This window comes from Centroberyx affinis, unplaced genomic scaffold (assembly GCF_046629955.1).
Source record: "Centroberyx affinis isolate AG114_WGS23_722 - 3 ecotype Tasmania unplaced genomic scaffold, CSIRO-AGI_Caff_v1 ptg000431l_1, whole genome shotgun sequence".
NCBI classification, from domain to species: Eukaryota; Metazoa; Chordata; class Actinopteri; order Beryciformes; family Berycidae; genus Centroberyx; species Centroberyx affinis.
In genome coordinates, this window is record NW_027279095.1 from 282,284 (window position 1) to 298,922 (window position 16,639).

Sequence of the window (16,639 nt, forward strand, 5' to 3'; positions counted from 1 at the left end):
GGAACGCCATAGCATCCACCTCAGTTCTTTGAGATCTTGACTTTCAACTACTCTGATATGAACAATAACATAAGACCGTCTCTTGCCAGGGGCTCTGTGGAGCGTCTCTGCCAGGAGGCCCAGTCTCTGTCCGAAGCGGGCCGGGGGTCAGGAGGAGAGGTGAGGGTGACCGGCCAGCTCCAGATGGAGCACCAGGCCCTGCTCAAGGCAGCCAGGGAGAGGCTCCGAGGCTGCCAGGAGTGCCAGGCCTTTGGGGAGACGCTCCAGGGGGTTTGGGCCTGGCTGGAGGAGATCCAGGAGAGACTGGGGACAGTAGACAGCACCATGGGGACTAAAGAGCAGTTGGAGCAGAGGCTGGAGACTGTGCAGGTGAGACTGGAATTAAAATCAGAATCGTTTTAATAGCCAGGTACCATAAATGTACAGGAATTTGTCTTGATGGCAATGATGCAAAGACATATTGACAATTGTTGACAACTAATGAGTTTCACAGTAGATACTGACACAACATGGTTCTGGGACAACAGGACTTCACATGCAATGCAGATGGACAGTGAACTTGGATAGGCAGTAGACTATATCACTGTACAATCAAAACACTGCATACATAGACATATTATTTAAAGTGATTGTTACTCGAATCTTTTATCATATGCACTTATTTATAATTTTTCACATACACAGATAACATTGTTATTGTGTTTATTTTACTCTGACAAAGCTTTCTTGGACAGAATTCTGTTACAATTTGATGATGTAAACACAAGAGGGGGCTATTTGCCTGAGAAAGTTTTCCATCCAAAATGTCCAATCCAAATCCAATTGGCCCCGACCCCGCTTTGTGTGTACAGGACATCCTGCTTTTGAAAGGCGAGGGCGAGGTCAAGCTGAACATGGCGATGGGTAAAGGTGAGCTGGCGCTACGCAGCTATGGGGAGGCCGGGCAGGAAGTGATCCGCTCTCAGCTTCAGGAAGTGGAGGATGCGTGGGCCACGCTGCTAGTGACCGCAATGAGCTGCCACAGGTAGGGAACCCTCGCCTGCAACATAATCTAATAGCACAATATTGATAAGATGTCCTGATAGCTTTTAAGTCCACTCATATGCCATAGTTACATAGAATTTGTAGCACACAGAAACTGCCTTTAACTTTTTTCTGTCATCGTATGATTGTAGAATTAAATGTAACTGGCCAAATTGCTTTTCATCCCAGCCATTCTTTATTTCTGTGTTTTATACTGTTAAATGTGTCATTAAAAGCCTTGGGCGTTATACAGGCCATTTACCTGTGTGCCAGAAAATCCTCTATCATGGGAACAGGTTATTTTCATCATGTGAGATTGATGTCTCAATGCCATTAATTACTATTAGGTTAAGTACATAATGAGAAGTATTTGTCTCATTTTGTAACCCTGATTGATGTATCTGATTTAGCGTGCATTGTTGTGTGTGCATGCATGTATGCAGGTGTGTGTGAGTGTGCGTGCTTGTGTGTGTGCTTAATTGAGCAATTATCGCCCCTCCTGCTAGAATAAATTGATCTCATTAGGGACTAAATGGCGGATGGCAAATGGTGGGTCTCACATGGGGCATGTTTGTGTTTTAAGGAGAGAGGGACAGTGGGGGGCAAGAGGTAGCAGGTGAAACAGAGGTGCATGTGTGTGTGAGTGTGTGGATATTGGCATTATTGGTGTGCGCAGGGGGAACAGATGGGGCAAGGAAAATTGTGTGTGTGTGTATCTGCGTCTGTGTGTGTTTGAATCACCCTATTAAAGGGGATAAGCCAGTGTTACACACAGTGTACAGTATGTTTCTGGGCAATATCCTGTGTCTGGAGTACAAACAGTACCAATATAGTAGAGCTGGAACATACACATTATGTGTTTGTCTATAACATTACTATGTACATACTACATGAACTGAGGTTACAGTAATCAGATTACAGATACTTTTGTATAAAAAAGGTCATTACTTGTTGGATTACTCCAAATTTAGCTTTTATTGTTTCTTGAACTTCATTTTCTCTGGACAAAACTAACTCAAAGTAATCAGATTACGTTTCTTAATTACTTTTTCACCTTACATACTACGTCCATGTAGGATACTGTACATGTTTGTTCCATCCAGTATATTTCCCATGTGTGCCAGTGCTAGACTAACATTGACATCTGCTCTTTCCCCTCCAGCCGATTAGAGTGGACCGTGTCCCAGTGGGGGGGCTACCTGGACAGTGCAGCCCAGCTGCGGTGCTGGATGGAGGCCGTGGAGGTGGAGGTGTGCGCCCCTCTCACCCCTCAGCCGGGTCCCAGGGAGAAAGCCTCCCAGCTGGACAGGCTGAGAGCCCTGCTGGCTGACCTGGAGGACCACCAGGTGGCGCTGTCCAGCCTGGAGGAAAAGGCCAGGGAGCTCTTCAAGAAGACCGGGGATGCCAGCTTTAACCATGGTGCCCGCACCCTGCTGCAGGTGCAGTTTGATGACCTCACAGCCTTGGTGGAGGTATGGAGGATGTTTTTTGTTAAATTTTTAATTCTCATACAAACAGGAAAAGCCATATGATATGAGAGTTGAGTGCTGTCTTCCTTATTAATTCTCTTCAGCTTAGTTTATCATTTTAATAACTTTACACCCCTGCAAAAAATGTACGAGTACATTGATTTGCTTTGCATTTGACATTCTTACGCCACAGTCTTTTCTGACTGCTTGTGTCTGTTGTGTAGGAGAGAGTACGTCGGGCGCAGGCCGTGGTGTTGGAGCACCAGGAGTACCTGGAGGCCATCAGGGAGCTCACTGATTGGCTGATGTCTGCAGGGGAGGAGCTACAGCATTGGTCTGATACATCAGGAGACTCCGCCTCCATCAAAAGGAGACTGTCTGAAGTGAGGGTAAGGCAGAGAATCAGCATATAAACAGATGACCTCATCTACATCAGCGTATAGCAGGGATTCAGGAAAGGAGCCTAGGACACAGCATGAGGAAATGAAATATTGTTCTGACATCTCGGTTCATTGAAATGTATTTGCAGTTGAAATGCAGGAGGAAACAAATGTGGGACCCAGAGTGGCAGGTCCTCCAAGTTAACACAGTTTTGACCCAAGTTCAGTTGCTCATAATGTTTGCTGGCCCCTTTGTATGATTACACTTTGGTCACTGTGTAATTTTGAAGCAATCACAAAAGATCTCTGTCCCTCATTCCCGCCAACTACATCTCATCCTATTACATCTATATGTGTCACAGTAAGAGTACATAATAATAATCCAACCCAGTATTATTGACAGATGGTGTGCGTTTTTGTTTTGAGGTAATTATAACAGTAACTAATACCCCATAACACCGCTTTTGAGTGTAAGTCATATGCATGCTTCATGCGTGTGTTGGTCTGTTAACACTGGGGATGAGTGTATGAAAATATACCCACTCTCAGTTTAAAGGTGTCATTTCTTTGCTATGTTGCTACGGCAACTCCTTGTTGGATCATCTGAATCTATGTCATCTTGATGGAGTAATGCAAGCATTCCATCTATGGAGGGGGGCAAACCTCCATGTAGAGAATTGGAACTGATGCTCAGTTAGTTCAGTTAGTTCCCACATCACCGCCAAATATCTCTATCCCTCTTGGCACATTTTACTGCCTATGAGCTACTCTAATACCCTGTGAGAAAAACAGGGAAAATGGAGTAGAAATGGAATTAATGCCCATGCTTTTCCCCGTTCAATGATTCCACAATTACAGAGGCGAGAAAATATGTGAGGAAATATTGATTTGCATTTAAATTTCACACATGGGTCCTAATTATCACGTTATAAATGTGTGTTTGCGGAGCCCCAGTGTGTAGCATTTTAATAGAAGAGGAAATATAATTCCATGTATACACAAGGTAATTGGAGTATTTTGATTCTCCATTCATGGTCTCAAGGTTAATGTTCATATCCTTCCACTCACACACACAGAAGTGGATGCAGCTTTTTTCTCCCTTTTTATTCCCTCCATCAGCTGGCTGCTATCGCATCACACTCAAGTGTTTGCTTTTCACACCATTCTGCCTCCCAAGTGCTACCTTTCCACTGAGATGGAGACAGAGAGAGCGAGAAAGAGGATGAAACAGAGAAAATGGAGAGAGAAAGAATAAAGCAAAACAGTGAGAGGAAATTGAGATTGAGAAAAAAATGTACATCAAAACTAATGGTGCAAAGACAGAATGAAAGACGGGGCGATAAAGATAGAAAGTGATGGAGCGGGAGACGTATGAAAAAAAAAACCTATGTAGGCAGCTTTAAATAGAATCGGCAGTACATCCGGAGGTTGCAGTTTCCGTAGCCACAGTTTCCGTAGCAACTTTGTCTCCTCTCTACGCTCCCTCCCTCCCTCCCTCCCTCCCTCCATCCATCAGGAGCGCGTGGAGTGCCGGCTGCTGGAGGGCCGTGAGCGTCTGAGCCGGGTACGTCGGAGCGCCGCGTCCACGGCGGAGCACACGGCGGCGGGCGGCTGTGAGGCCATGGACCGGCAGCTGGGGGCACTGGCCCAGGCTCTGGAGCAGTGGGAGGGGGCCGCGCTGAGGGCCCGGGACGGCCTGGAGGGGGCGCTGGCCACCGCGGCCGCCTCGGAGGAGGAGTACGGACGCCTGACCGCCCGGCTGGAGGAGGAGCTAAAAGAGCTGGATGGACGGCTGAGGGGGTGGAGCCAGGAGCTGATCCGGACGGAAGGGCGGAGCAACGGGGAGGAGGCGGTGGAAGGGTGGCAACTGGCTAAGGTAGGGTGGGACTTCATTAGATTCACTGTTCATCTGCTCCCAATTGTTTCTTTAATTAAAAAACTGGTGAAAATGATGGTTCTTGCTAATGAATAAATGCTGTTCTGTTCATGTGGGATTTTGTTTTGAGTTATGTGAGTGATGTGTGGACGATAATGATGGGAACCGCTTCTAGTAAAAAGTAAAACTCAAGGCTGACTAAATATACTGTAATGCACTATGTTAATTTCGGAGATGATTAGTGTTGGTTGATGGAAAAGACACACACACACACACACTCTCTCTCTCTCTCTCTCTCTCTCTCTCTCTCTCTCTGTGCAGACGTGCATCCTCTGCATTCAGCCGTGCTTTCTCTGTCAGTAATTATCCATTCTATTTGTAAATCCAGACTGAAAACAGATTAAGTTTGTAAATCAGCTTTGCCGGGATGACTGAGGAGTGACAGCTACAATCCCCTCACTGTTTCCCTCTCTTTTTCTCCTCATTCTGTCTCTCCCTGCTCTTCCCTCTCTCCTCCCCCCGTTTATTTTTTGCTTTCTGCCATTCTTCTCCACTGTCTCTCCCTCCCCAACCTTCCATCCCTCTGTCCATCCCCCTTTCCACTTCTCTTACACACTGACTTGTCTGAACTGAAGTGCACAGTGATGTCTCTTCCTGCTGCAGAGGTTGTTTCTTGGATGCTCTTCCTCCTCCTCCCACCACAGGATGTTTACAGTATGACTGTTTCTGTGTATTGTCAAGGACATGTCAGCAGCGCTGTGTATATACACCCTCACAACTCCTTCCTTAGGCTTCTTCAGCCATGCCTTTCTCCTGTTTTGCTCAATGTGGGGCTGTCAAAGAACAGAGGAGGAGTCCTCCCCCCTCCTCCGTTTCTTTCTCTCCTCCTCCAGCCTGCTTCCTGTGTCCAGCCTTGTTTGTGTTACGCGCTCGTTTGCGTGTGTTTGAACCCTCCTGCATCTGCGAGGGCTGACAGCTGAATTCCACCGGGAGTGAGAGAGAGGGAGAGGGAGAGGGAGAGAGCGTGAGAGAGTGAGAGAGTGAGAAACAGAAAAATAGTGTTAGAGGCAATAAGTGTAAGGAGTGGGAGGGGAGAAGGAGAAAGAGGAGAGGGGAGGGAAGCGAAAGTAACAGAAAGCTTGCGGAGAGGGAAGGAAGGAGGGGAGGGAGAGGGGGAGGAGAGAGAGCAACGGGTCCAGGAGGACAGGGGAAAGTGAGAGAGAGAGAGAGCAGACGAGAAGGGAAGGGGAGGAGAGAGGGAGGGACGCAGACAGTCGGGAGAGAGAAGAGGATGAGGAACAAGCAAGAGTGTAAGTAGAGTGCAGTAATGAGTGAGTGCGTGTGTGTTTGTGTGTGAGAGAGAGAGAGAGGGAGGGAGGGAGAGGGGGTGGAGGAGTGTTTATTAGTCGTACGTCAGAAAGAGAGAGAGAGAGAGAGCTTGTACATATTTCATGGGAGGGAATTTCATGACTGTGTGAGTGCAGAATGTGAGGCACGCTGAGGAGAGCGGGAGAACGTTATCCACGGCTCCTTCCTGCCACACTCTGGGAAGAACAGAAATGCTATTGTACCAGCAGCACTGTGAGTATGTGTGTGTGTGTGTGTGTGTGTGTGTGTGTGTGAGAGAGAGAGTGAGTGTGTGTGAGTGTGACAAGAGTGAAAAGGACCGAGCCAGGGTGTGAATAGGAATGCATGTGCAGTTACTGAAGGGTGTCATGCGGATCCGTTGGGTGCTTGTCTCTCCTTGACACACACACACACACACACACACACACACACTGAGCCGGCTGGTTTCTGTTTTGTGTCGTTCAGGATATACTGGAGGGCTTGCAGAGCGCCGAGCCAATGGCGGAGAAGTTGAAGGGCCAGCTGAATGACCTGGTGCGCTACTCCAGAGACCTGGGCGCCCAATCAGACCGGGTCACCGCTCTTATCAAGCAGCACAACAGGTGAGAAGAAACTTGGGAAAATACGTGTGTGTGTGTGTGTTTGCATGGATATGGAATGAAATAGATCTTTATTAGCCCCGTGAGGAATCTGTTTTGCACATGAGGAGAGCCAGCAGTGCACAAAATCAGACTCAGGGCATAAAGTGTGCATTCATTCCAGACGTTGCACAACAAATTAATCCAAGAACCACAACACTGGAAGGGCAGAGTCCTCCCCAAACACAGCTCACATGTCAGTGTGCGAGCGGGCAGGAGGGGCGCGCAGTTTTACAAGTTTATTTGTGTTAGAGGAAGTATGTGTGTGTGTGTGTGTGTGCAGAAAAAGAGTGGTGAGGTGTGTTTGTGTGTCGGCCAGACGAGGGCGAAAGGTGACAGAAAGCAAGGAGTGGAGAGCAACAGAGCCACCGGTTGCTAAGCGACATTTATCCTCCTTCCCTCACCTCCGCTCGTTCACTGTTGTTGTTTTGGTTGGTGTCCTTCCGCAGTTTCATTTTATGCAAGGCTGAATGTGCTCTTGAGGAAATCAAATACATTTGGGATATATATATATCTATATTTTTTTCCCTGCTGATGCAATTGCATGCTTGAGTCTGCTTACTGAGCTCTAATTGCTTGCGATTGAGCCCACAAGTGAGCCTGTGTTCATTTAGCGCTTGTTTGGGAACACACTGTTTGATGGCTTTTTACAAGAACAACACACAGCATGCATGCGCACAAGTATGAATATGAACTGCTAACATGAATTATCTATTTACATGGATATAGTATTTTGAGCCACAACTTTTGCTAATTTTAAGATACTGCAGGCGAATGTGACTAAGCGCTGTGACTAACGTTTATTGGCAGGCAACTTGAGTGAGGTCAACTTGTTAGAGATGCTCTGGTGGGTAATTTGCCTTGGCTGGTTATTGGCAAAAACAGTACCCTTCTCAGTCCCTTGGCTTTCTAGTCTTTTATAGACTTGGCCTGTGTGCTCTTTGCACCTGTCCTGCATTAGGCACTGCGGATAGAGGGAGGAGAGACAGACAGGGGAAAAAAAGAGGGAGAGGAGGAGAGATAGGAGGGAAAGGGCAGTATCCCCCCCCCTCTCCCCTCCTCTTTAGCTCATGGCAGATTTTGTCTGTCACAGCAGAAAAAAGTGCTTCTCCCACACCCATGCTATCCCCACTGTGTTACCCTTTCATGCCCCCATCGCATCATTAAAACTCAAGGGTGTGTTTGTGTGCGTCCGTTAAAGTGTGTGTGTGTATTTGGGTAGGAGGGTGTGTGTGTGTATGTGTTTTTGCCTTGTTGTCAGCTTTTCATGCCTCCCTTTGGACAGTACCTCTTGCTCAAACAGCTGCTCACCTTGTTTTCTTGCTGTCATCCTTTCCATCACTTCCACTGCCCCCCTCTTCCTCCTGTAACCTTCACCCACTACTCATTAATATGAAACCTATGAATTCTTTTCTTTTCTTTTCTCGCGTCTTCTGTATTTTCAATCTCAGACTATTGTTTGTGTCATGAATGTTTTGATGTTCCCCTCTGCCAGGAGTTTTATGAAAATATTTATTTTGACCCCTATGTGTGCCATGTGGAATCATGTAACTTAACCTTAATCTTAACATGTGACTTATGTGAATGGTTCCTAGTTCTTTTTATTCCTTTATTCCTTCCCTATTTTGTCAAAAACCCATCAAGTGGTTGCTTAAAGGGTTACTTTAACATTTCAAATTTCACTTCACTTTCTTTAACAGACATTTGTCTCATTGGGGATTTTTTTTTCTATTTCTATGTTTTCTAGTATTGTCCCTAAAATGTCTTGTTAGTATTATTAACAGTCTTTATTGAATCCATAGGGCACAACACAAGCTTACAACTACTGTAGCAGTGCTCCTTGGTTTCAGTGATGAATGCTGAATGAGAACAGAATGTGATAAGTTACTGGTGAAGAAATATAACCCACTAAAATTCAAAATGTCAAAGTATCCCTTTAAGTATCCCTTCACCCTTTGCTTTCACCTCTCCCTCACTTTCCCCCTGGCATCCTGCCATATTCCCTCCATCTCAACCTTTCTCTTCCAGCATCAACCTGTCATCCGTCCTTCTCTCCATCTTGTCACCCTGTGAACTCTTGGCCCCCCTCATATGTTCCCTCTCAACCCCCTCCTACGTTGTACCCCTCGCCCCCATCCCCCACTCCCCTCTGTCCCAACACTCATTCCTTCCACTTCACCCACTTCTCTATTTCTCCACCTGCCTGTTTCTCATTCCTCCTCATCTCCCAGGCCTCTGTTTCTCCTCCTCCATATTGACAGTACAGTATGTACAGTATCTGAACATCTGCACATACAGTATATCCCCTTTGTCTTGATGCATATGGTGCATGTATGTGAGCAGTACACACCAAACCCCTCCTCTGGTTGCGACATTTGCTGTACATTGTATGACATGCGACTGAATGACCTTTATCTTGCCAAACCACAACAACGTGCCAACTGACCCCTTTTCTTTCCTCCTGTCCCTCAGTCTCAGTCTTCGTGCCTCCAGAGAGTGTCAGAATAAGGAGCGCTTGTTGGAGCAGAGGTTCCGTGCCGCCTTGAGAGACTTCCAACAGTGGCTGGTCAACGCCAAGATCAGCACCGCCAAATGCTTCGATGTGCCGCAGAGCGTCGCCGAGGCCTCCACCGCTCTGCAGAGGATCCAGGTAAGAGACTTATTATCCTCAACACCTTATTTAAAGTGGTCATCTGCGAGATTCTCAGTTCTTTTTATTTTGGCAGCATAAGTGATACAAGATTTTTTGAAACCCTAACCCCAGATATCACTTGGCAATCAAACTTTATCTGTTCAGTCATGGTGGCTATTGCTGCCCATGCTTTCTACCCAGTTCTTCTTCTGTTGCTGCTGCTGCTGGAAACATAAAATGCATCACTTCCTGTGCACCAGAGGATTTTTCCCGGGAAAGATCTACCTTACATCAGGTGTTTAGAGCAGCAAATGTAAAAGCTTACATGAAATGGGTGTACATTTATTCACTTTTGTGTTATATCATTTGGGCATAGAAAGTAGCACTATGGAAATGTATTTAAGGAAGGAAGGTTATACACACTCATACACTCACGTCTGGGAGCTGCCCAGTACTGCCACAGTCTTATACTGTTGGCCACTGACTAGTTCCACTGGAGCAGTTAGGAGTTCATCGATAGTAGTTGATGAGGGAGGGGAGAGTGTTATTTATTCACTTGCACCACCCAGAGTTCTCCAGCCGGTCCAGGGATTCAAATCAACAACCTTCCTGTCACAAGGCCGCCTTTCTGCTACTATCGACCCTTGGTCAGCTTTAAATCCACAGAAGTCTAGGTCCAGCCGCTGATTACAAACTTGAGCGAACCTTTTCCTGTTTGTGCATGCATTTGGCAGGCTAACAAAGCATGCTACTGCGAGGGAAATTGACAAAAGTAAGATGATGCAATAGTTGAAGAATCAATCTGCTTTCAGTGGGAGATTGCTCAAGGGGGGCGTCTGTATTGACGTGCCCACTGTTGAGTGTCCTCTGGTGGGCTTGTTGGAATGGCAGGACCTGCTGTAGGCTGGATAAACTGGAGGTGGGCACACAGCCAAGGGGGATAAGTGAAAGCTCCATAGCAGGGTCTCTCCTCCAAATCTCTCTCTCTCTGTGTCTCCCTCTGTCTCTTTCTCTGTGTATCTCTCTGTGTCTCTCTCCGTCTCTCACCCTCCCTGAGAAGCTGGCAGTGAGTAACAGTCTGACAGCCTCTTTAGAGGGCCCCGGGGCCCCCGGCTAGGAGTCAGGGACTTGTCCGTTAAGGTAGACGTCCCCACATCCCAGCACCAGACGGTTAATTACCTCTCAGACACCTGTCCATATCCGCAGGTTCAACAATAATGAACCACCACGTTCCCACCCAGGAATTGACATTAAACAAGTGTTGAATTGAGCTTATGGACCAAGATGTTAAGTCCACACTCGTATACCACTGATCTCAATTTTAATCCAACATCCTTTTTCTTTTTTTCAACCGGTGTAGTGCAGGTGGTACTTAATTCATTTAATCAAGGTTATGGTCATAGAAAAGAGGGGCTTTATTTCAGAGGTGATTTTTTTTCTTTTCAAATCCAAAAGAATGTCAAAGAAAGGAAACACTTCTTTTGTGTGCTTCTTCAGGAGTTTCAAGTGGAGCTTTGTGGATGAGAGGGGATGTCGTAGAGGATATGGCAGCGGAGGAGAGCGGAATATGGAGGCGGTCATGTTTTATTTATTATTGACTCGGTGAGGAATGTGGAACAATGTTTCCACATGGCTGACCTCCATGAGGGCCGGCGCGGGGGGGAGACATCCATTGTGTCACGCTTAATTGGTGCTATACTGTTACATTGGCAGGGGGAGAATAGTAGTAAGTGTGAAAAAGACACTGAATGGACGGAGGAGGGAGAGAGACGGGGAGAGAGAAAAAAGAGAAAGAGAGAAAGATGAAGAGAGAGAGACGCAGACTCTATGCTTATGTGTGGGTGGACTGTGTATATGTGTGTGTGTGTGTGTGTGAGAGAGAGAGAGAGAGAGAGAGAGAGAGATGACTGGAGCTCTAGTGTGTGTAAGTGATGTGCTGACTGCACAGATGGTGGAGTGGTCCCTGCTGCGCTACTGTCATCGGCTCAGCTCTGAGGAGGGGTGTTTTTGTGTGTGTGTGTGTGTGTGTGTGTGCGTTTATTGGGGTGGGTGTGGAGGGGCTATGTGAAAACCAACGCATTTCAGGCTCACTGACTTTTCTCATCTGTGATTGCCTCCCTGGGTCAGGCCCCTCCTTCTGCCCACGCATATGGAATCAGTAATGACTCGGTCTAATTACAGTGTTCGACAATGTACAGTGAGATTCGAGAGTGGCTAATCAAATCAGCCGGCCACACAGTGTACCACCATATTGATTTCAGTTGCTCCTTCGCCAAGGCATCAGAAGTGAAGAAGTTGAGGATTGTCAATCAGTCCAGTGTCTTTTTTTTCCCCCTCTCTCTCTCTCAACACTTTCACACCCTCCTCCCTTTGTGTTTGTGTTAAATAGTCACAGTCTCTTTGTCTACTGTGTATCCCCACAGGAGTTCCTGAGTGACAGGGAGCATGGCCAGGCCAGGCTGAGTACAGTAGGAGCCAGCGGGGAGCTGCTGATGGCTGTGGTGGCCAAAGACAGAGTGGAGGGAATCAAGGCCAAGGTGGCAAACGCTCGAGAAGACTGGAAGAGCCTGATGACGAACCTACAGATGAGAGAGAATGCGCTCAAGGTCAGTTAGCACTTATATTTGTCTTGACTACCTGGTTAGATAAAGGTTAAATTCAAACACAAAAGGAAATGTATTGAGACCTGTGTTACGCCTGTTGTCATCCTCTATCAACTGTGATCATACACAGACGTTGTGTAATGAAGAATGGTTTGATTTTGATTCATTGTGGGTAAAAAGAAGGAGTGCACAAGAGGAATACATGTATAAATATCCATACACATTTGATTTGTATCTCAGATCTGTCCCCAGAGTATAACCCATAACAGCATTAAGCAAACTGATTTCTTCTGCGGTCTTTGGTGGAAAGCAAATTAACTGAATTGTGGTCTACAGACACCGACATGAGTTTTGTTACCATTTGTAGCATTATGGTTTATTTCTGCAGTATCAGTGCAATGCAAATTATTGTCATTGTTATTTTTAACCACTTATGTACCGTTTTGTCAGAACTTGCAGTCACAGATGACGGACTTTGAGGCAAGCGCTGAGCCTCTCCAGGATTGGCTGAACAGCACGGAGGTCAGAGTTCAGGAGAGCAGCGCCCGGCTGCACGACCTCCCAGCCAAGAGACAGGAGCTCAGCAAGCTGCAGGTACTGTGGGGCCCTGAGCCATTCCCAGCTTTGTATCTACACAGCTACATCTCACTCTACTCTGCCCACGGTTCTTTAACCATATATAATGAGATGCCTCAGAGTATTACTTGTATTACTTATTAATGCACAAGCTACAGGTGAAGCTCTCAGCTCTCTTAACATTAATTGAACCCACCAATTATCCTATTTTTATTCACAGTCATCTCTTAGACTTTATAGTATTTTGTGGCCATTCCTATGGAGACACATTCTGTAATACCTCAGGCCATTTTAATCTCTATTGTAGGTTCCATTTTTGTACTAAATTGAATTACGTTATGCTGAGTGGGTTCCTTTTATATTGCTCTTGCAGCATTTGTCCTCTCAGCTGCTATTACTGAACTTCTCTCATAGCTGCTTTATACAGTAGGAACATTACAGAAGTAAATCTTGTCATTACACCATAAATTGAACATTATGTGGTTTCGCCAAGGTGACTGAGTACTGTAGTTGTGGCTCTTCATAAGATATGCATCCCTAAAGTACAATCTGAGATCAGCGTGGAAGAGAGGAGGACCTAATTACATTTGTCGAGCACCAGTGGATCAAAATAGAGCTGCGTCTTGACACAATAGTCAGAGGAAAAGTCCAGAAATCTAATTAATTCTCCTTCTGTCAGAGCTGAAGCGCTGCGTGGCTAAAAAGCCCTTTTTTCAGGATGTGATAACAGCCTCTGCCACGTCTGGCAGAGACAAAAAAAGAAGAGAGGCACAGAGCGTTAAAAAGATAAAACTGACAAAAGGGAAAAAAATATATCAAGCCCATCTCAAAGCGCTGCCCTTATCGTTGTTGCTATTTTTGTATTTACTCTGTCGCCTGCTGTAGCGCTTCTCGTCATTGCCTTTTGTCTGGCCCTGCAAGCAATTACATCTCTTCCCCAAGCACCTAAAGTACAATACAATACACGCAGGCTTCAGTGTCTGAACCTGCACTGGCAAAATCCTCTTTACCTTTTCACATGTATACCCCCCACCTCTGCAGCATCTTATCAGGCTCGTCTCCTCTCTCTGTTCTGTTCTGTGCCGTCTACCTGACTAACCGTATTCCTGTTTAAAAAAGAACATCAAGAGAAATGCTGCTGATGCTGTTTTTTGAGACGTTCTATTCCCCTGTGTCTATCCTTGTATTTTAATGTGCTCTTGTTGCTCTGTCTGTTCTTGTGACATGTTACCCCGACCCTGTATCCCTTGTCTATGATTCTCACACCTCCCTTATCTGTCTTCACTTTCTGGCCTCCATCATTTTCATCCAAAATACCCCATTCTCTGCCCTTTCTTTCTTCCCATGACTCAAAATTCCTAACCCGTCCTTACACACAATCCCCCACTCCAAACTTCTTTCACCCTTTTCTTCTGTCATCTTTATCCCCGCACCCTCCAAACTTTTATTCCCAACTGTGCTACACCCCATCCTTTCGCCACATCTCCACACCTCCTCCATGCTGGCCCAGTGTGTGCTGGAGGAGATGGCCAGTCGGGAGGCAGAGCTGGGCAGGCTGAGGGAGAGGGCTCATCGCCTCTGGGAGGGACAGGCAGCCGGCAAGGGCTTCGTCCACCGTGTGTCCCAGCTGTCGGCACAGTACCTAGCCCTCAGCAACCTAACCAAGGTAACCCCGCTCCCACCCCGTACCCCCGTGGCACCCCTCTGTTACCCCCTTTCTTCTCTGTGCTCTCGTTTGGGGAAAGCTGCGGCTTGCAGAAATGTGCCTTGCTTGATGCATGCACTGTCGGAGGTGGAAACTGTTTATGGGGCCTTCTGTCCAGCCGTATTGTTTACTGTTTCTCTGTGTTTTGCTGTGTCACGCACTATTCCGCAACAGCACATAAATCACGGTCGGTCTAACAGGCTTGTTTCAGGTTTCAGCTTCTAGGCAATCTCAGGATCTGGGACCAATATGCCCGAGTGCAATGATTTCTCTTGCACTTCCAAAGAGCCCTAAGGTTGCTGCTTCATCAACATGAGAAAGGCCAAGACTATGGTGGTTACCCTTATCCAGTCAAGCGCTTCTGAAATGCCAGAGTTGAAATGTATCACTGCTTGAGAACTGACCTTTTTGAAGCGCTCTCCAGATTGGTCACACTCATATGATTAATCTGATACGACGTAGAACAAAACATTACACTGACCGCATAAGCACCGTTCTCTCACCGGAGGACAATGAGAGTGTCCCAACGATGATGAATGGGATTTATTTACTTTGTCGGCTAGCTAGTGGAGTGCTATTTTTAGGTCTTCTTCCCTGCCAGACATGGAAACAGGAAAGGAATCGGTTGAAATTGCCACTTGTAGATTGGTATTGTAGCTCTGCGTTTCTCCGCTGTACGGTTACTCTGATGTTAAAGATGTATGAGTAATGGCTGGGAAAAAAATACATTGTTTCTGTGCTATGGGAGTGGGGAAGTCTCTGGAGACTTCTGTGAGTAAAAAGAAATGCACTGTAGGTATGTTCAAAGCATATTCAAACACAAAAGGAAATGTATTGAGACAGTGTTGTTATGCGCTAGAATGTCTTCTGTTCTTATTTAATTCAACTCAGTGCTAAACTGTCTCTCCAAACCATTATACGACGCTTAGACTGTGTTCATGGTGGTGTGCTCTGCTCTCCCAAGGACAAGGCCTCCAGGATTGAGCGCATCGTAGGGGAGCACCGCCTCTTCTCCCACGGCCTTAAAGAGCTGCAGGACTGGGTGTGTGAAGCTCAGAGGGTCCTCAACACCTGCCTCTCCCCCACTGCTGATAAGAGCGTGCTGGAGGACAGGATGATACAGCTGGAGGTAAGAAAGGACAAGGAGCCTTTTGGGATCCATCAAAGGAACACACCATTTTTTTGGGAGATTTGCCCTCTAGTCAACTTGCCCGTTAAGTGAGGAGAACATAGACACTAAAATCATCCATGTGTACCTGGATTGTTCGCTCCGGTGCTCCATGCTGACACATAGCATACACTATGTTGAGTGACAGTAGGTGACTAGCATTATCTATAACCGTAACACTGTAGATTACATCAGAGCAATTAAATGTCTTCGAGGTAGGAATCTGAGATGCAGTGAGGTACACAAACACATTCAAAGTTTAAAAATATACAGTATCATACTGTGCCCTGTGTTAACCCTGTGAAACCTAAATAGAGATGGCATGTTTTCTGTTCCTAGTCAATTCTTTTTAGCTTTATTGCTCATGCTATTCGTTCTCCTCTGTCTGCAGGCCTTGCTGGCGGCTCGTCAGGAGAGGGAGATCCAGCTGAAGATGTTGCTGACGCGGGGAGAAGCCGTCCAGAGGAACACCTCGGCTGAGGGGGTCCCAGTGGTTCGCAAACAGATCCAGGACCTCAAGGACTCGTGGGACTCCCTGCTCTCTGCCTCCATCCAGTGTAAAAGGTTGTGACCATGAGCCAATCAATCAGTCAATCAATTGATAAATGGGACAATCTGTCTCGCTTTACTTGATGGATTTCAGCCGGTTGAAAAGGTTACAAGAATTGTCAATACGGGTACAATTCAATTTAGAAATTGTGCTGTTGGTTGGTTTGCTGTGTGGTTTGTATGTGTGTGTGTGTGTGTGTGGATGTACATATGCGCGTCTGTATCTATGTCTGTTTATTTCCTGTATGTTTACACCACCATGTTGGTTTTAACAGTCAGCTGGAAGGCTCTCTGTCCCAGTGGACCAGTTACCAGGAGGATGTGGGTCAGTTTGTGCTGTGGATGGACCGGGTTGAGGAGACACTAGGCTGCTCAGACAGACAATACTCTGAGATGAGAGACAAGACCGCCAACCTGGGAAAGACCAAGGTACCACATTCAGCTAATTACTGACTATTCACAGAAAGAAAGCGCTATATAATCTGTGTCAAATGACAGATATATTGGTTGTCAGCATACATCTTTGTAAACCTTTCCGAACAGGGTTAATTGACTGAGCACATTCACCTTTTCTTAGCAACACCCTGCTTCACACTCTTTCAGCTAGACACATTCACACCTCAGAGCTTCCCAGTGGAGTTGGATGCACCTCAGTGATCAAGTGTGTGTGTAT

At 46.4% G+C, this 16,639-nt stretch overlaps 1 protein-coding gene across 1 annotated transcript in view; it reads left to right on the top strand.

Annotated features, from left to right (window-relative positions):
* Window positions 1–16,639, top strand: part of syne1a (spectrin repeat containing, nuclear envelope 1a) — a 131,654-nt gene that overhangs the window by 40,509 nt on the left and 74,506 nt on the right. Inside the window, exons 51-63 of the mRNA XM_071516808.1 lie at window positions 90–369; window positions 852–1,024; window positions 2,186–2,495; window positions 2,717–2,881; window positions 4,389–4,748; window positions 6,561–6,697; window positions 9,206–9,383; window positions 11,789–11,971; window positions 12,419–12,562; window positions 14,055–14,210; window positions 15,214–15,378; window positions 15,809–15,981; window positions 16,242–16,395. Coding sequence (XP_071372909.1) covers window positions 90–369; window positions 852–1,024; window positions 2,186–2,495; window positions 2,717–2,881; window positions 4,389–4,748; window positions 6,561–6,697; window positions 9,206–9,383; window positions 11,789–11,971; window positions 12,419–12,562; window positions 14,055–14,210; window positions 15,214–15,378; window positions 15,809–15,981; window positions 16,242–16,395 — 2,578 coding nt within the window. The remainder of the gene's footprint in view (window positions 1–89; window positions 370–851; window positions 1,025–2,185; window positions 2,496–2,716; window positions 2,882–4,388; window positions 4,749–6,560; window positions 6,698–9,205; window positions 9,384–11,788; window positions 11,972–12,418; window positions 12,563–14,054; window positions 14,211–15,213; window positions 15,379–15,808; window positions 15,982–16,241; window positions 16,396–16,639) is intronic.